Source organism: Dasypus novemcinctus, chromosome 15, assembly GCF_030445035.2.
Source record: "Dasypus novemcinctus isolate mDasNov1 chromosome 15, mDasNov1.1.hap2, whole genome shotgun sequence".
NCBI lineage: Eukaryota > Metazoa > Chordata > Mammalia > Cingulata > Dasypodidae > Dasypus > Dasypus novemcinctus.
The window spans coordinates 2,402,049-2,427,635 of NC_080687.1; the positions used below are offsets into that span (position 1 = coordinate 2,402,049).

Sequence of the window (25,587 nt, forward strand, 5' to 3'; positions counted from 1 at the left end):
CTGGGCTCCAGCCCCACTTCCAGCAGGGAATAAAGTTGCCAGCCTCTCTGGGTAACTGCAATCACTTTTGGCCTGCACGGACTAGATTGTTGAGCAAAACTATGGCTACACCCTGCCCCTCCAGTAGGACAGGAGTGGGGTAGTGTTTCCTCAGCTGGTCTGGGCAACTGCAGTTGCTTTTGGCCCACACAGACTAAATTGTTGGGCACTCCTGTGGCTTCAACCCTGATTCTGACAGAGCAAGAAAGACAGTGCACCCTCAGCCTCTCCAGGAAACTGTTGTCACTTTTGGCTCTCATGGGTAAGATTATTGTGCAGACCTGAGGCTACATCCCCATCCATGGCAGGGAGGGGGTCAGTGCTTCATCAGTCTAGACAACTGTGGTCAGTTTTTTGTTTTTTGTGGTTTTATTTTAGGAGGCACCAGAGATTGAACTCAGGACCTCATACATGGGAAGCAGCTGCTCAGCCACTGAGCTATATCCACACACCAGTAAGAGTTGGTTCGTTCATTTTTTTGTTTTGTTTTGTTTGTTTGTTTTAAGGAGATGCTAGGGATCAAACCCAGGACTTTGTACATGGGAAGCAGGCACTCAACCACTTGATCTACATCTGCTACCCTGCGGTCAGTTTTGACCCACAGGCTTAGTTTGTTGCATATGCCTGCAGCTCTATCCCAGCCTCAGGCAGGGGAGGAAGGGACATGGAATTTCATTGGTTTCTTTGGGAAACTACAGACTGCACATGGCTACCACTCTGTCCCTACCCCTAGCAGGAGAGAGAGGTGGGAGAAGTTTCACTGCTTCCTGGGTCAGTGCAGGCAGCTTTGGCCTCCATGGCTTACAGTACAAACTGTGACCTTCGCTTCTACTCTGCAACCAGTTCAAGAAAAGAAGAAAATAAGTTGAAAAATTCCATATTGGCTAAACACAAAGCACTATAAAGTTCCAAATTAAGTTGAACCAAGTATCAAAGAAGGGCTGTAGCACAAAACCAATCAAATAGAAAGCCCTAGACTAAAGAGAGAAACCAAGCCCAGAATAAATCTAGTAAATCAGATGCTGAGACACCAACAAAAAATTACAATCCAGACCGAGAAACATGAAGATATGGTCCATTCAAAGAAATAAACCAAGCCTCCAGATTACATAAAGGGGTTGAGAAAACTAACCGCAGATGTTCAAACAAATCTAAATAAATTCAATGAGATGGCTAAAGACATTAAGGATATTAAGACTGAATGAGCACAAAGAAGAATTTGAAAGCATCCATAGAAAAATATCAGATCTTATGGAAATGAAAGACACAATAAATGAAATGTATAAAACACTGAAGGCATATGACAGATTTGAAGAGGCAAAGGAAAGAATTAGTGGACTTGAAGACAGGGCCTCTGAAATTGAACATACAAAAAAAAAAAACGGATAAAGAAAAGAATGGAAAAAATTGAATAGGGTGTCAGGGAACTAGATGACAGCAAGAGATGTGCAAGCATACATGTCATGGGTGTACCAGAAGGAGAAGAAAAGGAGAAGCGGGGAGAAGGAATATTTGAAGAAAAACTGGTAGAAAATTTCCCAACCCTATTGAAGGACAAAGATGGCCATGTCCAAGAAGCACATCATACTCCCACATAGACTTACTCCGAACCACTTATCAGAATGTCAAATGCCAAATATAAAGAGAGAATCCTGAGAGCAGCAAAAGAAAAGGGATTCATCACATACAAAGAATTCCCCAGAAGATTAAGCACTGATTTCTCATCAGAAACCATGGAGGAAAGAAGACAATACTATGATATATTTAATGTACTGAAAGAGAAAAACTGCCAGCAAAAAATCTTATATCTTTTGAAAATGAGGGTAAGTTTAGAATATTCACAGTACACAGAAACTAAGAAAGTTTGTAACCAAAAGACTGACTTTGTAGGAAATACCAAAGGCAGTGCTATAGCCTGAAAAGAAGAGACGAGAGAGATTTGGAAGAAAATCTAGAAATTAGATTATATCAGTAAAGTAACTAAAAGTATAAAAAGAGTGGTGAAAATAAATATGACAGATAAAATCCAAAGGTCAAAATAAATGAAGTAAGAACTACCTTTACAGTAATAACATTAATGAATGTTAATGGATTAAACTCCCTAATCAAAAGACACAGATTGGCAGAATGGATAAAAAAATATGAGCCATCTATATGCTGTCTACAAGAGATTCACCTTAGACCCAAGTATAAAATTAGATTGAAAGTAAAAGCCCTGAAAAATATATTATACACATGCAATAACCGAAAACTAGAGTAGCTATGCTTATATCAAATGAAATAGACTTTAAAAGCAAAGCTGTTATTATAGAGACAAGGAAGTACATTATACATAATAAAAGGGACAAGTCATTAGGAAAAAATAATAAAAATGTATATGCACCTAACAGGGATGCTGCAAATTACATGAGGCAAACACTGGCAAAATTGAACAGAGAAATAGATGTCTCTACCATATTTGGAGACTTCAATACACCACTCCCATTATAGGATAGAACATCTGGGCAGAGGATCAATAAAGAAACGGAGTTTGAATAATAGGATAAATGAATTATACCTACCAGACGATCTCAGAGCATTGTACCCCCAAACAGTAGTACTCATGGATCTTTCTCCAGGATAGACCATATGTTGGGTCACAAAACAGAGCTCAATAAGTTAAAAAGGATCAAAATTATACAAAACACTTTTTCAGATCATAAGGGAATAAAGTTCAAATTAATAGCAGGCAGAAAAATGGAAAATTCACAAATACATGGAGATTAAACAACACACTCTCATATAATCAGTGGGTCAAAGAAAAAATTGCAAGAGAAATCAATAAATATCTTGAAACAACTGAAAACAAGAACACAACATATCAGAACCTATGGTATGCAGGAAGGCAGTGCTGAGAGGGAAATTTATAGCTCTCAATGCTTACATTAAAAAGAAGAAAAATCAGTGACCTAACAACACAGCTGGACGAACTAGAAAGAGAACAGCAAACTATTCCCAAAGGAATGAAATCACAAAGATCAGAGCAGAAATAAATGAAATTGAGATAAGAAACAATAGGGAAAATTAACAAAATTAAAGTTGATTCTTTAAGAAGATTAAGAAAATTGGCAAATTTTAACTAGATTGACAAAGAAGATATGAATGTATGTAATATGAAATGAAAAAGTAGCTATTACTATTGACCCCACAGAAATAAAAGGGATCACAAGAGGATTCTATGAACAACTTTATGCCAACAAACTATAAAACATAGATGAAATGGAAAAATTCCTAGGAACATATGAATACACTACACTGACCCTAGAAGAAATAGAAGATATCCACAGCCAATCACAACTAAAGAGATTGAAAAGTCATCAGACAAACTCACTAAAATGAAAAGCCCAGGACCAGATAGCTGCAAAGGTGAATCCTACCAAGCATTGAAAGAAAATTTAATACCAGTATTAGACTCTTCCAAAGAACTGAACAGGAAGGAATCCTACTAAACTCATTCTATGAAGCCAATATCACCCCAATATTTAAGCCAGATAAAGATATATAGAAAAAATAAAATTACAGACACATTCCTCTAATGGATACAGATACAAAAATCCTCAAAAAAATACTCACTGATTGAATCAAACAACACATTAAAAGAATTATTCAACTTGATCATGTGAGTTTTCTCCCAGTCATGCAAGGGTGGTTAAACACAAGAAAATCAGCATAATATACCACATAAATAAATCAAAGAAGAAAAATCACATGATCATCTCAACTGATGCAGAAGAGGCAATTGAAAATCCAATACCTTTTCTTGATAAAAACACATCCAAAGATAGGAATTGAAGGAAACTTTCTCAACATGATAAAGAGCATATATGAAAAACCCATATGCTCATTGTACTCAATGGTGTAAGACTGAACACTTTCCTGTTGAGATTGGCATCAAGACAAGGATGCCAGCTATCACCACTGTTGTTCAATATAGTACTAGGGGTTCAAGCTAGAGCAATCAGGCAAAAGAAATAAAAGGGGTCCAAATTGGAAAGGAGGAAATAAAACTTTCTCTGTTCCTAGATGATGGGACCCTATAGCTAGAAAGTCCCAAAAATCGACAACAAGGCTGCTAGAGCAGAGTGGCAGGATACAAGATTCATACACAAAATTCAATAGTTTTTCTATACACTAGTAATGAACAATCAGGAGGAAGTCAGGGGAAAAATTCCATTTATAATTAGTGACAAAAATAATTAAATATTTATGAATAAACTTAATCAAGAACAAAAAGAACTTGTATTCATAAAACTGCAATGCATTGCTAAATGAAATCGAAGACCTAAATAAATGCAAGAACATTCTGTGTTCATGGATTAGAAATCTAAATATTGTTAAGGTGTCAATTCTACCCAAATTGATATACAGATTCAATGCAGTCCTAATAAACATTCCAGCAGCCTTTTTTAAAGAATTGGAAAACCCAATTGTCAAATTTATTTGGAAGGGTTAAGGGACCCTGAGTAACCAGATATATCCTAAAAGAAAGAATGAAGTTGGAAGACTCTCACTTCCAGACTTTAAATTGTATGACATAGCCACAGTGGTAAAAGCAGTATGGTACTGGAATCAAATCGATGACTCAGAAACAGACCCACGCTTCGTGGTCTGGTGATTTTTGACAAGGCCCTCAAGCCCACCCAGCTCGGGAAGGATAGTCTATCCAACAAATGGTGCTGGGAGAGCTGGATTCCATTTCCAAAGGAAAGAAAGAGGACCCCTCTCTCATACCTTATACAAAGATTAACTGAAAATGGATCAAAGAGCCATATATAAAAGCTAGAACCGTAAAACTCATGGAAGAAAATGTAGGGAAACATCTTCACAACCTGGTGGTAGGTGGTGGTTTCTTAACACTTTATACCGAAAGCAAGAGCAAGGAAAGAAAAAATGAATAAATGGGACCTCCTCAAAGTCAAAGGACTAAGTCTTGAAGGTGACAGGACAGCCCACTGAATGGGAGAAAATATTTGGAAACCTTATACCCAATAAGGGTTTGATTTCCTTGCTATATAAAGAGATCATACAACTCAACATTAAAAGAGCAAGCAATCAAATTTAAAAATGGGCAATCGATTTACATAGATACTTCTCCAAAGTAGAAATACAAATGGTGAGAAAGCACATGAAAAAAATTTTCAATATCACTAGCTGTTAGGGAAATGCAAATCAAAACAACAAGATATTAATATCATCTCACACCTCCTAGCATTGCCATTATGAAAAAAAGCCAAAAACAGCAAGCACTGGAGAGGATGTGGAGAAATTAGAACACTCCTTCATTGTTGGTGGGAAAGCAGAATGGTGAGCCTTTGAGGACCTTAGTTTGGCAGCTCCTTAGGTAGCTAATTATAGAAATGCTGTATCATCCAGCAATCGCTCTACTAGGAATAATGAAAACAGTGACATGAACAGACTTTGCACACTGATGTACACAGCAGCATTATTCACAATTGTCAAGAGATGAAAGAACCCAAGTATCTATCAACTGATGAATGGATAAGCAAACTGATATATACATATGATGGCATACTACACTGCTGCAAGAAGAAATGAAATTGGGAGACATGACAACATGCATGAACCTTGAGGACATTACACTGAGTGAAATAAGCCAGATACAAAAGGACAAATATTGTATGGTCTCACTAATATGAACTAAGCATAAAGTATAAACACATGGAGTTAAAACCTAGAATATAGGTTACTAGGAGATTAGATGAGTGTTGAGAAGGGATACTGATGTTTGAAGTATGTAGAATTTTTAATTAGTTGGACTGTAAAATTGTGGAAATGGATAGAATTGGTGGTAACACATAGTGAGTATAACTAACACAGGTGGTTTATAAATGGGATTGTGGCCGAAAGAGGTAGTCTAGGGACATAAATGTCAGTTGAAGGAAAGCTAGAAAATAATCTAGGAATGTGAACCTGGAGGTGGATGAGGATTGTGGGTAGTACAAATACAAGAACGTTCTATGAACTAGAACAAACACATCACTATTACAAGGTGGTAAGACTATGGTGATGAAGGGGAAAATGCAATTAATGTAACTTACGGACTGTAGTTAACAGCAATATTGTAATAGTCTTATGTAAGTATCAGAGAAGGTACTGTATCAAGGCTAAGGGTCTATCAACCCCAGTCTCCATCAGCAGAGTCATGTGTGTCCAGCAGGTGAATGGACAAACAAAACGTCCTCATAAATGGAATATTACTCAACCATTCAAAGGAATGAACTTCTGGTACGGAAGGCAGCTTGGGTTAAGACTGGAAACCTGCGGAGTGGAAAGAGCTAGTCACACGGGGACAGGTGCCATGCGGTTCCACTCACGCGCGCTGGCTACGTAAGCAAACCCCAAGACGGCCAGGAGAGGCCCGGGCACCGGGGCCAGGCGGAGGGAGGGGGCGGAGGTGGGTGCTGCTTCGTGGGCAGTGTTTCGGGCTGGGCCCGCAGGGAAGGCCAGCGTCGTATGGACTGGGCTTTCAGCGCGGACGGCCGGGCCTTGGGTGTGAGAAACCCTGAGGAGGCGGGCACTGCCCGTCGGGGCTGCTGGAGACGGGCTTGCTTAGGCCGGGCGGTCCACACGCGAGCGCGGTGCTGGCCCCTCTGGCCGGCGCGGGCGCCCCGCTGACCCTGTCTTCTCCTTCTGTCTAGTTCGTCGCGCAGCCCAACTGCCAGCAGCTGCTCGCGTCGCGCTGGTACGACGAGTTCCCGGGCTGGAGGCGGCGGCACTGGGCGGTCAAGATGGTGACGTGCTTCGTGGTTGGCCTGCTCTTCCCCGTCTTCTCCGTGTGCTACCTGGTGGCCCCCAAGAGCCCGCTGGGGCTCTTCATCCGCAAGCCCTTCATCAAGTTCATCTGCCACACGGCGTCCTACCTCACCTTCCTCCTGCTGCTGCTGCTCGCCTCGCAGCACATCGACAGGTCGGACCTGAACAGGCAAGGCCCACCACCAACCATCGTCGAGTGGATGATTTTACCGTGGGTCCTGGGTAAATGTGCTCCTCCAGAACATTCCATACCGCCCGCCCTGCCCCGCGCTGCCCAGACGAGGATAGCCGCTAGCTGGGGAGCTCGGGGACGCCCAGGCCCGCCCGGCCTGCGTGGCCCCGAGTCCTCGTCCCCCAGGCTCCACGGACCCCTCCCGGGCCCAGCCGGACCTGCCCCCCGGCAGCCCCCAGGGGCGCCCCGACTGTCTAGAGCCCAGGTTTAAGGACCATAGGGGCCGCGGGGGGACTCTGGTTGGGTCCGTCTGTCGTTCTGATCTTTTCATCATGTGTCATTGCCAGGTGGACGTCATCTTTCCAATCTTGATCAATGTGCTTTTCAAAAGGCAGGTAAAATCACTGCCGCATGAGTACGTTAGACAGCAGGTAGCTGTAACCATTTTTAAAAATCAACCATTTGCAAGTTATCTTTGAAATGAGATATTAAGTCAGAATAATAGGAAATTAAACAATGGAGCAGTCCCCAATCTCTCTACGCTCTTGAGATACGAATTATTTTGATCAACAAATTATGGTAAGGAGGGAAACATTAAAAGTAGCCACTGAAAACCTTGTTTTTCTCTTTTGCTGGTTATAGTAGGCAGGGCTGATTGTTTTTTGTTTTTGGATTTTTAGGTACTAGGGCTGGGGATTGAACCTGGGACCTCGTATGTGGGAAGCTGGTGCTCAACCACTGTCCCACATTGGCTCCTGTTTTTTCCGTTTGTTGCTTGTTGGTTTTTGGTTTGTTTTTTTCTTTTAGGAGGCCCTGGGGACCAAACCTGAACCTCCGTGTGGGAAGCAGGCACTCAACTGCTTGGCCCACTTCCACTCCCAGCCAGGGCTGAATTTTACATTTTAATGAGTCTTTCCTCTCTCCAATTATAGTTTGCTGAAAAATTGCATTTTCTTAATTCAGTTCATCCTTTCAAACCTCTCTGGGATCACATCTGTCTTGTTTAGTGATTAGAAAATACGTGACAAATTTTGGGATTCACAGTCTCAACAAGATTAGTTTGGGTCAACTGCCAAAACTTCTGCAGAGACTGTGAAATGAGGAAAAGGCAGGAAAAAAGAGCCAGTCTATCTGCATCTGAAATAGACCCGCTTTACAATTTTAAAGACTGTTGAGTCTCTAAGTACTGTAAATAAGAAAATTTTATAGGGACAAGATTTGATATGCTTTGCATATGTTGATAAAAAACCCATCTTTTCAACTTTTCAGTAGAGTAGCTTCTCTCATCAGAGTGATCGTGTTTAAATTAGAAGGATGGAATATATAATCTGTACATGTCCTTTTGAGTAAAATGATTATGATATTGCTATTGCTGTTAAAGTTAAAATCACCCTACCTATTTCGATTTAAATTAACCATCTCATATCACTCATATTCTTTATGGAGTTTTTTCATAAAAATGTCTTTTGAAAATTCTTACAGAATAGTCTAGGAATTTTATGTTTCACTATGGGTAACTTCCATTGAATGTCCCCAAATCCTGATTTCCCAAATGAAGTAATAAACACTTCTTTTGAAAAAGTAAGTACCATATAGCATAAGAAAATAGAGTGTTTCCAGTTTTTCTTTTATGCAACCAATAAAAATTTATTGTGCTCTCTCTGTGTGGTAGGCCCGGTGCAGTGAGGTAACGATACGAAAAGAAACCAAAGCTGTTCCCTCATGGAACCTAATTCTAGTGGAGGAGAAGGATGATAAAGAGATAGGTGAGGGAAACGGACTTTGGCCCAGTGGTTAGGGCGTCCGTCTACCACATGGGAGGTCCGCGGTTCAAGCCCCAGGCCTCCTTGACCCGTGTGGAGCTGGCCCATGCGCAGTGCTGATGCGCGCAAGGAGTGCCGTGCTACACAGGGGTGTCCCCCGCGTAGGGGAGCCCCACACACAAGGAGTGCACCCATAAGGAGAGCCGCCCAGCACAAAAGAAAGTGCAGCCTGCCCAGGAGTGGCACCGCCCACACTTCCCGTGCCGCTGATGACAACAGAAGCGGACAAAGAAACAAGACGCAGCAAAAAGACACAGAAAACAGACAACCGGGGGAGGGGAGGGGAATTAAATAAATAAATAAAAATAAATCTTAAAAAAAATAAAAAGAGATAGGTGATATATCAGAAAATGGTAAAGGTAGAAAGAAAAAAGAGAAGGTCCAAACTTTGAATAACTTATACAATTAAAACAGTCATTGGCTGCCTCCTGCATGGAAAACTTGTAACAGAATATTCCATGACTAGAAGAAATCACCTCCAAACCACAGCCAAATGGTTAAAAAACAATGTGTAGATTTAACTGTGAGAATTAGAATTCCAGCCTGCAGCAATATGCGCCAAAAACAGCTTTTTTTTCAAGATATCCTGACTGTAGGGAGTTAATTGATCTGTGAAGTGTTAGGATCTGAAGAGATTTTCTAGAATCAGAAAAGGCAGCTCAGTGATCATCTTGCTTGAACGGCAGCCGTGAGAAAGAGAACGTTGTGCGTCCAGATCTGTCAGAACAGCTACACTGTGTTCAGGTGAGGTGTGCTCTGTGCTCCTGATACCTGAGCCTGAGCTCACGGCGTTACTAGGTCCTTGAGCATCAGAGGGACGTGCTAACTTGCTGGACTGCATTTTGCAGGGAGAGCCCTGGGCTGGAATTCCTGTCCCCTGTCCTCCCACTGAGAAACCATCCAGTTCTGCATGATCACAGCCTCTCAGGGCTTTTGGTGAAATGTAAAGTGGGAGACCTAGGGGGAGTGGTCCCTGAGCCTGCTGACCCCCTCCCCTGGGCTGCAGGGCTGCTACAATCAAGGCAGAGGGAGCCGGTCCCTTTTGGGGGGTGGGGATTCAGACATCAGGGTGAGACTGTTTTAACCTTTTACAAAGTATGACCCACGCAGGAGGCACAGGGTGAGCTGACAACTGACATGTGTTATGAGCACCCCCCACCCCCACCACCAGGTTTGCAAGAGGCCGCAGCTGCCCTAACAGGACTTTTCAGTTAGCCCACTAAGTTTCTAGATTTGTAATAACAAGACTGGACAATTGATGGGAAAGGGCCTGGCTTATTCTAATCCTAAATGGCTACAGATCATTAATTTTCCCAATGATGGAGTGATAGACTCATGGATTTTTCTCAAGTCTTTTGAATGGACTTAGATTGTTCAATCCATGTTAACTCTGTTAGATGTTTGTTGCATAAAATAATACTTTTTGGTTTGTACTAAATTTATTTTCTTCCAGTCTACAGGGCAGTTTCCCAGACTGAATTACCTTACTTTTACATTTTTCATTTTGTCCATGTTGAGAAAAAGATGTTTTCTTTATTTGGTTTATGTATTTCTATCATAAAATTTCACTTCTCTGGAAAGTTTTCTAATCTTAAAGCTTATCCTCTAAAAACAATTCCTTTATCTCCTTAAGAAGTATGGTTTTATACAGGAAGTTCTGTTTCATATTCTTTCCATGTGCTCTATTAGAGCTATATTCAGCATCACAGTTTCAGGTGTCTTGTGATTTTTGTGCAATGACCAAAAAATGCTTCATGCTATTTTCAGTATCTTTCCTTTTGAAGTTCAACATTTTGTAGACTTTTAAAATTGCAATCTGTTGTTTTATGTCTATACAAAGCTTTCTACAGTGACTCATATCTTTCTGTTGTGGTGATTGATAAGGTTAAGTCATTACACTGCACAACTTTGGGGATTATTTTCCTTCGGTCATGTGTATGTTGAAGGGATATCTACCCTTTTCTCAACAAACAGCCTCAAGAGATCTTCCTGCAGATGTTTATTATCAGAATAAACTTCAGCATATAAACAAAGAAATCTAAAAGCCTCATATAAGGCTGCAACTTATGGTTTTTGTCATCATGTCACGCAGTTCTAATGAGCTGAGAAAACTAATCACAGATAATTCAGGTAGAGTGTAGATAGATCTACCAACAGGCTTCTTGAATGCTCAAATTATCCATTTAAATTGGAGTGAAAAGTAAAACGGTAGTTGGTCAGTCATTCATTTGGGCTTGGTGACAGTGATCCACTTTCCAACTGTCTAGAAAGAAAATGTTGCTGCGGCAACTGAAGGGTGGATCAGAAGGCACCGGGGCCAGACTCCAGGGCTGGGCTCTTACACGTCCCACCGTGCTGTTGACTCTGAGCCCCTTAACTTAGGGTTTGCTTTTTACCATGTATTGCTAGGAATATGAGATGAGTTATGTCTAAGTTCCCTTTTATCTTATGATTCATTCCTTTATACGTAAATTTACATGCATGTATCATGTACATTGTGAAAATTCATGTAAATTATAGAAGCAGTTTTACCTTTAAAAAATGCCCTTTGATTACTGGAGATATGGAGTAAAATATGAAAACAAACAAACTTTGGGTGCCATGAGGCACCCCAAAATCCTGGTGTGCAGTTGCCTGGCGTTGTGTGTTCCTAGGTCAGGGCCACAGTTAGACTGGACCTGAGTCTGTGCCCAGTGGCAGGAGGAGTGTGAGGGAGAACTGTGGAGAAGACGTGCTGGGAAGGGGTCTGAGCTCTGTTCCAGAGAGTTCCAATGAGTTCTGAGGCCCAAGCTCAGAATTGCTCATAGTGTCTACATTAGAGCTCTGGCCCATATGCTACTTACGTAACAGTTTTTTCTAAGAAAATTGGCCTCCCATTTCCATGACTTAATTTTATATTTTTATATATCAAAAGGTAGATGATAACAAATAAAAAATTTCAACAAGGCCTGCCAATTGTAAGAAGTGAAATAACAAATGGCGATCCCATCCTCGTCTGTGATAGATAAAGACTCCTGGAGGAGGCAAACAGCGCCATGCGCTTCTCCTTCCTGAGGCCATTTCCTCACCTTTTCCTAACAGGCCTTCAAGTCCTGACTGCCGGTGCTTGTGCTTTCAGGCTCACCCTTGAGTCACCCACACTTCTGCCTCTCCCATCCCAGTCACCAGGTAGGAAGGAAGTTGTCCATCTCAACAGCCACAAAAGATCCCTGCAGCTTTAAGAAAAAAATCATAGCGCCTTTCCCCTTGGCGTGGTGCTCTAACGACCTCAGGAAGGAATTACAGGTGTACAGAACCACTCAAACACTGCAGAACAGCCACTTAGTAATTCTAAAGGGATCTTTTAAGTGTCAAGGAAACCAGAAATCATTGCAGTATGACATATAATCTTCATTTCCTGTTTAACCAAGGGCGGCAAATGTTTTAAGGCTACTTTAGGGACTTATCATGGCTAACACAGTAAAATCTCAAACAAGATACTATGTACATTAACTTTTGACAGGGAACCTGATAATGCTGAGTAAATGACTTCCTTACTGGAGTGAAAATGAAGTTTTTAGTCATTGCCAATGCAACGCAAATCAAGATAAACCAAAAATGCCACCTCCCAGCCTTGAAAAAATGTAGGGCAACGTGGTTCAGACGGTTCAATGGGAAAGGAGAAAAGACGGCAGAAGAGGAGCAGAGGCCCAGAGAGGCAGGTCAGAGCAAAGGCTGCGATGGGTGCTGGGCACAGTGTCCACTGGTGCTGCGTAACGACAGTTCTGGTGGGATCCGTGATCGGAGTGGTAACAGCTGAGCCAGAAGTAACAGTACTGGTGGGATCCGTGATCGGAGTGGTAACAGCCAAGCCAGAAGTCACAGTACTGGTGGCATTTGTGATCCTACTATTAAGAGCTGAGCCAGAAGTAACGGTACTGTGGTATTTGTGATTGTAATGGTAACAACACATAGTCAGAAGTAACAGTGCTCATGGCATCCACAATCATGGTAGTAACAGCAGAGTCAGAAGTGACAGTACTGGTGGCATTTGCGACCCTAGTAGTAACAGCAGAGTTAGAAGTAACAGTACTAGTAGCATTCGTGACCACAGTAGTAACAGCAGAGAGCCGGAAGTGATAGTACTGGTGGTATTTGTGATTGTAGCAGTAACAGCACAGAGTCAGAAGTAACAGTACTCATGGCATCCACAATCATAGTAGTAACAGCAGAGTCAGAAGTGACAGTACTGGTGGCATTCATGATCCTGGTAGTAACAGCACAGAGCCAGAAGTCACAGGACTGGTGGTATTTGTGATTGTAGTAGTAACAGCACAGAGTCAGAAGTAACAGTACTCATGGCATCCACAATCATAGTAGTAACAGCAGAGTCAGAAGTGACAGTACTGGTGGCATTCATGATCCTGGTAGTAACAGCACAGAGCCAGAAGTCACAGGACTGGTGGTATTTGTGATTGTAGTAGTAACAGCACAGAGTCAGAAGTGACGGTACTCATGGCATCCGTGATTGTAGTAGTAACAGCAGGACAGTACTGGTGGCGTACTACGCGGTCCTCGCAGGAACAGCAGGGCCGGAAGCCAGGCGCCGTCCTCGGTGGCTCACATACGTACGTGCTCTCCGTGGAGCAGCCGCCCGCGCTGAGTGGCGCTCGGCTCTCCTTCCCTAGACCAGGCAGCAGCTCTGAGGTGAGCTCCCTTGGCCCGGAGGAGTCGCTGTGGAGTGGTAGGAACTGAACCCAAGCTCAGTGTTTCTCTGGGTCTAGGGCCTTGCACCCCAGAAGTGTGCGCTGGAAGGAGCGGGGCACAGCCAGCCCCGGAGCACAGGCCCTTCGAGGCTCGGCTCCGGCCCTCCGATGCAGAGTGCCCAGCGCAGGCGAAAGCGGCTGTGGTCTCTGGTGCACGCTGGGCCCCATTCGCTGAGCGCGTTGCGGGCGCGGCACACTTACCTCCACCGCCACCGCCGCCTCCAGCGTCACCCCGGCAGTCCAAGTGCTCACGCTGCAGGTGCTCGCTGACAACGAAAGCCGCGCTCTGTCCCAGGAAGGGTTAATAAAGCCCTTCGTAGGACCTGGAGATGTTTCCTTTTTGGCTTTCATGCACCAGGCGCTAAGGCCTAAAGGAAAACTCCTGTTCTTCCAAGGACATTTTAAACTTTTTAATCATTTACTGATGTGGGTATGTGTGTGTGGGGGGGTGGGCGGGCATTCAGGACAATCTTAAGCAATAAATAAATTTCTTCTGTACATGATCGTTTTTAAAATAGTCAAATTTACAGTAACTGGAAAGGGGTGAATTTTATAGAGATAAAGTTAAGAGTCATTCAAAATACATGTTGAGCAACTCCTGTTTCTAATTGAGGAGACTTGAGTAAAGACTTGGAGGACTTTTTTTCTCATCTGCATAAATATTTTATGCCTTTTTCATGGAAAATTTTAAGTTAAACAGAAATCTTATCAAAAGAATGCTACTGCATTGATAGAATCTTACTTGACATTTAAGTAACTCTATTTAGGACATTAACTATCAGATACCCCAGAATTCCCTAGTTCTGCAATCTATATCTTCATCTAAAACTAACATGGTATCCTTTCTTGGCACACTTTGAAAATATATACTCTCTTAATTGCATTCTCTTAATTTTTTTTCTCTCATGTTCGACCACAGTAGTTCACGGGCTGTCACATGTCTCCAAACTAAGCTTACCTAGCCCTCTGTGTCCCTTGAAGCATTGTGGTATGCTCTACTGACCACTCGTACAATCCCTGTCGTGTACAGGGAGATTTATAATTCTGTCCTACGATAACTGATTCAGAATTTCCGGAGGTCTAACCAAAGATTGAGAATCAGCCCTGAATCCTGAAAACCACATTTCCCGTGAATGTCATCAGCATGCGTCAGCTGCGTTCAGGAGTCTCACCTTGGAATCTGAACAGGATGTGGTGTGACTATGTCCCTTCACTCTCTCCAGCCACCCTGTACCAGATTCCCTTGTCTGCTCTTTCATGACACCCCTCATAGAAATCACCCATTTCTTGAAACTTTAAGTTATTAGAAAATAGATCCAGTTGAGTTGAAAATTCAAATCTTCTATTCATGTAAGGCTTTCCTCTTCCTTAAAGTTCTGAGGTGGGGCTCAAAGGACTTGGAATTATCGTCTTCATCTCAACCCTCAACTCCACCACTGGACTGGAGGAGGGACGGGAACTCTTTGCAGCAGGAGAGGGGGCTTGCAGGAACAATTAAACATCTTCCTTCTTTAACCAGGACCTGTTCACAGCTTATGGGTCATCACTGCACCCCAGGCTAATGCTCTCAATCTCCGGAACGTGCAGCTGGCCTCTGCTGGGGTCCCATGGCCCCAGCAGGCAGCCCCTGTGCCCTGGCATGACAGCTCGAGCCCAGCTTCGTTCTGCCGTGTGCTCTCACTCCACAGGAGCCTCACACACCTGCACAGCACACCTGCCAGGCCAGGTGCCCTCCGCTGCCCACCTCCAGTCTGCTATTTCTCTCCTTGCCCTGCTGATCGAGGCCTGGGGTAAAATACACGAGGCCGTTGCCTAAGCAGGTGCCCACAGGGATGGAGATGCCAGCCTCTCCTTGTTGTGGAAGTCCACGGTCTCCGTAAGGCACTTTCTTGCCATCGTCCTCTCTCGAATTTGGGAGGTGGGTGGTATCGGTGAGCAATCACACTCATCAATCCATCCAGAGCCCACTTGTAGCCACAAAAACTCATCAATCTATCCGGGTGACAGAGTTTAGTAAGCCCTAGAGGAAAGGGCTTGGCCACCTTTCCCCAGGAGCGGACACGTGGGCCCTGTCTTCTTAGTTTGGGCTTTACCCACAAGGTGAGCCCATCGGAGCTGCCTTGACCTTCGTGCCCATTATGTGTCTGGCATAATGTGCGTCTCTACTGCGTAAAATAATTGCATTTAGACTTCCCTTTGAATGGAAGCAGAGTTTTGACTAGTGACAGTTTTTGCACTTCCTGATTTTACAAAAGAAAAGAAAACTCCAGCAGGGAGGAGTTCTTTGTGTTCTGTGCCATCATGGATTTGCAGTCGCAGCGGGAACTGCGCTGCGTGCTCTCCTGAGGGAGTTTCACGGCAGGCACCCCAGCCACTTTTGGAGCTGAAATAACAGGTTTTGCCAGTGGCCGTAGGTGAAAGGGTAGCTCGCCCTTTGTTGAGGTTGTCGTTTGGTTTTGTGTGAGGGCTGGCAGCAGTAAGGGTAGGACGAGGGAGCTGCGGCAGTGACACGTTTCTCCCCTGAAATGGGAGCTGTGCAACGGGGCGTGGAGCACCAAGAGCCCGGGCCCCTGTCCTCCTGCCAGGAGCCCTGTCCTGCCAGCCAGCTTCACGGGGGATGTAACAGAGAACTCGAAGAGCCCTGAGTGCAAACTGTGATGGGAAGGTGGAGAAAAAACAGCAAAACCTCCAGTCATCCCCACACGTCCCCTTCCTCTGGAAGGAAGCTCTCTGACTCATTTGCTCTCTGACCCCTCCTCTGTGGTCCCACAGTCTTGACGTCCGTCGGGGCTCCCAGTTAGACTCCACCGTGACTCCTCCGAGCAGTAGAGTCATCTGTTTATAAACAGCAGAGAGCAATTTTGAGATGTCCCCCTTGTGGGAACAGGACAAACATTGTGACAGACGCTCCTTCCAGCTTGATTCTCTTCCGGTTTTAGTTGCTGTGAATTGTTGACGATCTGGCTGCGTTTTTCGGTCAGTTAATAGCACTCTCTGACTTTTCTAAAGGCTTTGTTCTTCAGAAATTCGGTGAGTGTTGTCAGAGTCGATTGAGCACGGTATTCTGAGTGTTCACAGTAAATAGAAATCAGCCATCAGACAGGTCTGAGGCCTCGCGCTATCTGCAGCGGTTCTCCAGGCTGATCCTGACCAGCAGCTCCCAAGGCCATGTCCAGGGGCGTTGCCTGGCAGGCGCGAGGGGGAAGCAGTGAGGGGTGAGTGCTCAGTTTTACCAGGAGCTCTGCCTTTCTCACACAACCGCGCCTTTCAGAGGTCCCCACTGAAATGGGAGTTGGTGTCAGATTTTCTACCCTCCTTGAACTCCAGAGGAACTCTAATATATCAGAATTATAAGGTTTGGTTGTTTCTGTCTTCAGGAGACCGTAGAGGTCATCTGGGCTAAACTTCCAGTTGAAATGCCATCCCCCTGGACCCATGAACTAAGAGCAGAGCCTGCTGCTTCGTAGGAGCTCTTGGGATAAAGCTTGCCTTGTCCTCTCGTAGGTGCTTCTTTAAAACTCCTTCCCCACAGCCCCCACTGTGCCCCCGAAAGCAGCTTAGCCCTCGAGAATTCTTCCTCTGCACAGTTACCCTGGAAATGCTTGAAATTGCCTGTTTTGGTGATGCCGTTGGCCACAAATGACTTTCCAGTTTGGTAGATAGCTCGATGTATCTGAAACAGAGCATAAGATAGGAAAACACTGTTTGACAGATATTTTTAAATGGATTTCATTGTATAATATTAATACAAACAAATTTGAAACCAAGAGAATTATCGATTCTTAGAGTTGGAATGAACTTTACCGATCAGACAGGCCAGAGTCCCCTCATTTCTAGAATATAAAGCTAAAAATCCCCTCTAGGCATGGCTTTAGTATCACCCCACAGTGATTTTTATGTTGTATTCTCTTTTTTAATTTCCTATCACTTAAAAATATTTTCCATATACTCCTGTGAATTCTTCTTTGACCCAAAAGTTATTAGAAGTATCCTGTTTAATTTCAAAATATTTAGGGATTTTCCAGATAAATTTCACTATTGATTGTTGTTGATTTCTGTTTTGATAAGGGGACACACGTTGTATGACTTCAGTTCCCATAAATACCTTGAGGTTTATTTTATGGACCAGAATATGGCCCATCTCGGTGAATGTTCCATAGACACTTGGGAGGAAAACATATGTTCTGCTGTTGTCAGATTGGTTGATACCATTCAGGTCTTCTATAGTCTTAATAATTTTCATGTCTCTAATGATTCTGTTGATAGAAAGAGGAATATCGACGTCTCCAACCATGATTGTACATTTGTCTGTTTCTTACCTCGCAATTCTAATATTAAGTCATGTTAGTTGCTTGCACATTTAAGATTGCTCTGGCTTCTTGGCTTAGTAAATTTACCTTTTTATCCTACTTTTATATCCCTCTGCATTCCTTCTTCTGAAATCTTCTTTTTCTGTTATTAAGATAGCTGCTTGAGCTCTCTTTCATGGTATGTCTTTATTTTCACCTATCAATGAATTGTAGATAGCATATAGTTGTGTCTTGCTTTTTTTGTCCTACCTGACCAGATCTGTCTTTTAATTTCAATGAAATTATTGTGACTTGTAAATTTAAAATCTACTCCCTTACTATTGTTTTTCTTCCAATTTGCTCTATCTGTTCTTTGTGGCATTTTTCCTTTTTTTTTTTTTTGTCTCTTCTTGGATTATTTTTGTAACTCCACATTTATTTCATTTTATGGATCTTTATTTATACATTTAAAATTATTTTAAGGTGCCTCCCTAGGATTTACAATATAAAGCTTTAATTTTCACCAAATAATTTCAAATAATGTTACCCTGCTTTATATGTAGTGTAAGAAACTTATGATACTGTTTCTGTGCTGATGTTCTTATATATTTTACTTTTATATGAGTTATCATCCTGAAATAAATTGCTACTATTTTTGCTTTAGACTGTCAATTATCTGCTATAGCAATTCAATGTAAAAAAGGAATATTGATATATATTTTCATTTTAAGCATTTCTGGAGATAGATCTTCATTTCTTTTTACAACCCTAAGTTTCAGTCCAGTGTATCCCAGTCGTCTCAGAAAGAATCCCTTTAACATTTCTTGTGACATGGATCTGATGCTAATCAACTCTCCCAGCTTTTGTCTGTCTGAAAAAGTATTTCATCATCATTTCTGAGAGCTTGTGCCTTGCATAGAATTCCAGGCTGACACACTTGTTTTCTTTTAGCACTTGCAGGGTCACCACCTTCTCTTCTGGCTTGCACAGGTCCTGACAAAAATGCATCTCGCTCTTTTTCTTCCTCTGCCCTGTCTCTTTCCCCTGGAGGGCCTTCATCTCCATCCTCTGTCTTTGAGTACTGAGCATCATGAGGTGCGTGTGTGTTTTGTAGGAGTGTTCATTCTGCCTGGAGTCTCTGGGCTTCATGTAGCTGTTGTTCGATGTCTTTTATTATTTTGAAAAATCACAGATCATTAACTCTTCAAATGTTTTTTCCGTTTTCCATTTTTTCTCTTGCTTCGTGCAGGACCCCATTTACGTGTGGGTTAGTTCATTTCCTGTTGCCCCCACCTTGCTGCTCTGTCTGCTCTCTTCGTTTCAGTTTCCGCTATCCCCTTGCCTCACCTCCACCTTCGCTGCCTCCGTGGCTCATCTGGTGAGGAGCCCGTCAGTTACGCTTCTCTCTGCTACCCTCATTTTCATTTTCAGCATTTCCATTTTTCTCATAAAGTTTCAGTCTCTGCTGAAATTCCTCATGTTCATCTTTCACTCTACGGCTATCCTAATAATTGGTTATGTTAGATCCCCCTCCACCTGGGGTGGTCTCTACTCCATGCTGTGGACTGAGTTGCCTCTTGACAATGAGCTGTTTAGTCCTGCCTTTCTGTGTGGACAGCATTTGCAGAGGACTAAAGAAAGCATGAAATGGCATTTGTGCTTGGAAATGGACATGGCCCTCTGCTAGAACACTGGTATGAGGGGCTGAGGCAGTTTAGTCTAGGGTTGCTGGTGTGGGCTTTCGGTTGCTATGGTTGACTTCCGCCACCCTTCTGCTCAGGGTAGGAGAGTTCCTCTCGGTGCTCCCACTCCATCCTCCTCTTGGGTCTTCCTGTGCACTGGGCCTCGGGGGTCCCTGCCCGTGCCGGTGCCCCTCCTCCAGTGGTTGTCAGCTGGTGCTCGTTAGTGTATGACGGCTCAGGAGATTCTTCATCGTCCTGGTCCAGACTTGGACCTAGGTAGGCCTTCTCTGCCTGGAGCTGGCGATTGGGCACTTTCCAAGATTCTTGGCCTCCTTCTCAAAAAGACAAACTTTGCAGGTTTGTTGAACAGGGTTTCTTGGACACGTCCCAGGGTGGGCAGTCTCTGATTGTGTTGGTGTAAACCCTGGGCCCAGGCAAGTTTCCTGCCTCTCCCCTCGGGCCTAAGTGTTTGACCAGGGAGAGGAGCCCAGAGGGGCTTCCTAGGCCCCACAGCGGGTCCCAGCTCCTGAAGGCCTCAGAGCAGGCATGGGGTGACTGGGGCGGATAATGCAGGCTCTGCTGCCCAGGGCTCCGTCCTCTCCTGCTGGCCCACACCTGCCTCTAGGGATTTGTTGAAGCAGTTCTTCAGGATTCTTCTTCCTCTCTTGTACCATGCCGTGTCTCTTCCTCCTGCCCCTGCCACAGGGACCCCATGGGTGCATCTTGTCTCTCTTTGGAGGAACTGCATTTCTTGGAATTTAGGATATTCCTCACAGGTGTCTCTGTGACCTCTGCTTTCAGATGAGCTCAATAAAAATTATGATTTTGTAACTAATTCGAGATTTTCTTGTTTTCAGTGCAGGGGCAGTAGTCTTTCCAGCTTTCTATATCCTCAACAGACATGGAAGTCTGTGCTAGACATTTTACATTGCAGACTATCATTTTTACCGTAAAGCTGTCTCAATGTTCACTTGCATTAATATGGTTATAATAGCATGTGCATACTCTTAATATTTCCCGATTCTCAGATACTTTGATGTCTCTCTCATCATTAAGCTTTAAACATAGCTTAATAAAATTTTAATAAGATTATAGAAGTAAAATAATGATTTACCATGATATTTTATAAGCAGCTCATTGGAAAATAAGACACTTCTTATTAAAAATGTGATTATAATCATTGAAAGGGATTTATATTTTTTCTGGCCATAGCTTTAAACTTTTTGCTAGCTATAAAATCTTTTAAGGAATTATCATGAATTTTGCAACCATCTTCTCTCCAGAACTGAAATCAGATCATAAAGTTGCTAATGCTGACGATGAACAAAGCATCCCCCTTTTCTGTCTGAAGTCAGTTAGGTTTGTAGGAGGCACAGTTTTTCATGAATCTTTTAATCATTTTGACTAACGAGAAAACTGTCTCAAGGTTCAAGTTATATGTTACCTGGAAATAACATGTTTTCCACAAGAGAAATATATGATTATAGAGGAATTACAGTTGGATTCAAAATAGCACATTCTTAGGAAATTATCCAACTCCCAAAGGTGAGGCTGCACTAACCACCCCATTTCCCCTCGGCTGAGGGTCTTTCTGAAAGTTTCCATCTTGGCTGGACTCAAAACCCTTGCCTATAAAAAACAGAGATCCCCGCTAGGGTAATTATGTGGTCTCTTACAGCTTCAAGATTCTGTAATTCTTAAATCGTCTCTCTCTCTCTTTAGTGATTTGATTGAAAGTCACACTTACAGTGAATCTGTGTATCGTTGCAGGATTTATATGGGGAGAAATTAAACAAATGTGGGATGGTGGACTGCAAGATTACATCCACGATTGGTGGAATCTAATGGATTTCGTGATGAACTCCTTATATTTAGCAACAATCTCCTTGAAAATTGTTGCATTTGTGAAGGTAAGTATCATCTATGCCTTCGGTAAAATATGAGTTCTGATAACCATTGATATAAATCTGATTATTATTAATATTTTAATATAGGTACCTAGAGCTTAACCTATCTGTATGTGATATTAATCAGCTTAGGACTTTATTGATACAAAGGATATGTGTAAAATACATAGGCAATAAGTAATTTACAGTCGTAAAATAACTTTCAATGAGCATTTAAAAGAAATCACCTACTTTTCTTGCGTCTAAGTTGAATAGTGCCTCAAAATCATTCACAATAGCTGCTCTAGTTTCTAATCCTTTCCTTTTTCAAGAAATTCTGTCTGAGACACTGTTTAAATTTTGGCCACCAAATATCTATTTTTTTTTCAGTTTTAAGTAACATAAAATTTCATTGATATCAGAATAACACTCCCTGGAAGCACTGAAATTATTTCAGTTAAAATAGTTTGACATAGTCGGAGCAGAATATAATTTTCCTACTCGTCCCCTGCAACACAGCACACCCACTACTGCCCCAGAGTTTGTACACCATCAGTCTCATCCAAACCATATCATTTACATAAAATATTTTTTTCCTGCCATGACAATTGGAATTATTTTCTACTTTGGGGGACTCTTGACACACCAAAGTATTAGGTTCTCTGTTCCTACCTTCTTTTTTCTCTATTTCCTTTTCTCCTCTTTTTAAAACTTTTGTGTCAAAATGAAAACTGCAGGTTCTACCTCCTTCCAGGAGTGTAGAAATGGCAACAGAAATCCAGCCTTGGTTCTTTTTGGCTAGGCCATGGATCTAGACCAAAAACAAAAAAACGCAGGAACACTTTTGTGATTGGTCTGTCCAACCAAGGGAGCGCCCTCTGGAACTGCCTGGCCACAGGGCTGCCCTGGCTCAGCTCCAGCCTTTTGCAGCTCCTCCGCCTGGAAGGAGCATCCCTTGGAAACACCCAAGAGGCCCTTCTGCCAAGGACCAGGCGAGCGTCGGGCGCGGAGTCCACACCGACGGCCGCACCACTCCCCTCCCGTGTGATTCAGGACGAGTACCTTCATCTGTGCCTCAGTATCTTCTCTGTGAAACAGATTGGTCAAGCGCGTAGAATGTTTGTGAGGATTAAAGTTAATAAATGCCTTCACTCTCCTAGAATGGAAGCTAACATAAGCACTCAGTAGTTTTTAATTTTTACGTACAGTGCAACAGCATTACATCGCACAAACAAAGGCAGAGCATGCAATTCTAGGGAGGGCAGTTTTCTCCCCCTTACACGCAGGATTCTGTAGTGTTTCCTTGGATACCTCGACTCATTAGCCTTGGACAGCTCATGGACTGTGGATTTCTTTTTAATTTGCTCCCAGTCCTCAAGAGGAAGGTTTGTCAATCATTTCCTCTTCTCACTCCTTAGGAAGTGTTAGTTCATCCGCAGCTTGTTGACGCCTGGGGCGTGATTGTAAATTGTTGCTTCAGTTTCATTAGGACTGGTTGCAGCTTTTGCCTAACTATTACCCAGCCTCTTTTCCATATGTTAGAGTGTGTCCCTTTCATTTATCTTCAGTCATTTGGCAGGAATGATTAAATTCCTGTTCTTCTTCAACTGTATAATTTAAATAATATTTTAAAAGATGAAAATTATTATGAATAGGAATATTTGTTTTAACAGTCAGGATGGATGTTTTTCATAGCACCCTTCTTTTAAGCAGTTCTAAGTAAATATGTCTCATTAATCAGTTCATTAATCTCACCCATTCATATCAGCTAGAAATGCTGTTTCTATCTCATAAATGGTGTAACTAGTGTACTTCTAAATTATATGGGATTTTCTAAGATGTTCTTTAGTTCTGTGGCAGAGAGCTGTAGAATTTTGGATCCTGGTTGTCCAATCAAGTGTTTCTACAACAGGGGAGAATCATTTATCTTCCTGTTGTCTTCTGCTATTTATTATCTGACAATCCATTGGAAGGGAAAGCTGTTGGTGTTGTATTTCGTAAGTCACACATTAAAACTAGCATAGGTCTTCCATTTAACCTCAGCTGACAAGCATTTTCATGTTATATTGATTTAATCATTACTCATCTCAGTTGATTACTCGACTTTATAAATATGCATGAGAGGCCACAGAGGGTATAAAAATGAACTAGTGTATGTGTTCCTGCATTCCAGGAACTTACAATGGGAATGTCTGACCCCGTCCATCTTCCTCTTACAACCTGTGCTCAGCGCTTCGTGGGCGCCTTTCTCTGAGATGACCCGTCCCTCCTCCCCAGCCTCCTGTCCCAGCTGTGCCAGGCAACTGGCATTTCCCCCAGATGATGCACCTTGTCCCTCAGCCGTGCTTTTGGGTACGGCTACAGCTCCTGGCCCCAGGTCATATAAAGCGGTCCAGATCTCCAGTGTCTAAAACTCCATGAGACTCGGCTCTGCACACCGGAAACTGACAGGGAATTCAGGGTCCCCACAGCAGGACTCTTAGATGGGTCTGCAGAGGGAGCTGTTCTCTTAGAAAAGAACCTGAACGGGCTGAAGCCGGGTAGCTCGAGGCTCCACGGGGGTTGCTCGCACAGGGCTGCAGGCAGGCTTCCAGCCTCGCTCAGGGCAGCACCAGCGCCGCCGGTTCACCGTCTCTCCTTCCCCTAACGCCGGGCAGGTCTGTGTCCTCAGGTGTCCACGTGACCCCGGGGCCTACACAGAGCCTGACGCAGGCTGACGTCTGCTCAGTAAATCCTCCATCAGTAACAGCGGGCGAGTCACAGCCACCAGGAAGAACCACACTCCTTCCAGCAGGGGCCCTGCTCGTGGAAGGGCACGGTGGTCAGGGCGTGTGGCTGGCGGGGAGTGGCGTCCCCGGGACGCAGGGGAAGGCCTGGCCCTGCAGGAACGTGACCCTCCCCGCAGGCAGTGCCCAGCCCCTGCAGGCTGTTGGGCCCGATCGTTCCGGGGGAAGTGGCAGGAGACCGAGGAGGTGAGGCTCAGGCGGAGAGCAGTCAGGAGGCGACTTAGTGAGGTCTGGGCGGAGGAGGAGCTGCCTCAGGACCGTCTGGGTGTAGACGCTGGGCCTTCCAGAAGAGGACATTCCAGGGTGAACCCCAGATGCTACCCTGGCGCCTGCTCCCTTTCGCTGGCATCAGAAAACATGAAGGAAGGAAGAGAGGGGACTTGGGGGACACTGAGTGGGAGAAGCCGCCGAGGGAGCAGGAAGTGAGGGGTGACTGTCGGGAGCGGGGCGGGCTGTGTGGCGGGGCCGCTGCTCCTGAGTGACCGCTGGAGTCCAGGGAAACCTCCAGGAGGGCGGGTGGAAGGGGCGAGGAGGCAGGAGAGCTCAGCCTTCAGGGCTGAGGGGCCTGCGAAGGAGAGGGCCGAGGGGGCAGAGGGGAAGGCACACAGCTCCTGAAGGCAGTTTCAGATCGTAGAGCCAGAAAAGGCTAAAACGTCAGGTTCATCTGTTAGTTCCCAGTAAGTTCAGAAAGGACACGGAATGACCAAGGAATTACAGCTAGTCTCCAAAAGTTCACAGGCTATCATGGTTTGTCAGGATTTAAGTCACCTTGTAAAACACTGTATTTAAAAAAAAAAAAAAACTAAGTATACATGTGAACTACAGGAGAAAAATTAAGAAAACAGAAGTCAAAAGAATGAAATCAAGTGATACTAAATTTGTATCACCGTGTTTATTTATTTTATGCTGACAGGAAACACAAGATTTCTGGATCAGAAAACAGAAAGCCTCTTTATTTCCACGTCAGCCGTAGCATCGGTGCGCCACACCCCGATCCCCAGGGCTGGGCGATGAGAGCCCAGGATACCCTGTGCCCAGGAAGGAGCTCTGAGACGGCGCTCAGGCCCACACGGGCAGCGGTGCCAGCTGTGCCCCTTCCCCCCTGGAGAAGGAGAGAAAGACCTTAGCTTTCTAACGTAAACAAACCTTCTTGGGGGCCTGGAAACTTCCTGTGCTTGCCATTCTCAGCATGTAAGCAGCTGGCCCCAGGGGGCTGGCCCTGTCCCAGGCTCGCATCTGTCACTTGGAGTTTGAGCTCCTCCACCCCTCCTTTTCCCCAGATGCCAACAGCGCCTGCTCAGAAACCCTCACCTGGCAGGAATGTGGACATCCCCTGTGGCCTCGCTCCCAGC

At 43.8% G+C, this 25,587-nt stretch overlaps 1 protein-coding gene across 2 annotated transcripts in view; it reads left to right on the forward strand.

Moving 5' to 3' along the window:
- Positions 1-25,587, forward strand: part of TRPC4 (transient receptor potential cation channel subfamily C member 4) — a 202,154-nt gene that overhangs the window by 127,097 nt on the left and 49,470 nt on the right. For both annotated transcript variants that reach the window (XM_058276920.1, XM_058276921.1), the window contains exons 4-5: positions 6,738-7,074; positions 21,334-21,473. In XM_058276920.1, coding sequence (XP_058132903.1) covers positions 6,738-7,074; positions 21,334-21,473 — 477 coding nt within the window. The remainder of the gene's footprint in view (positions 1-6,737; positions 7,075-21,333; positions 21,474-25,587) is intronic.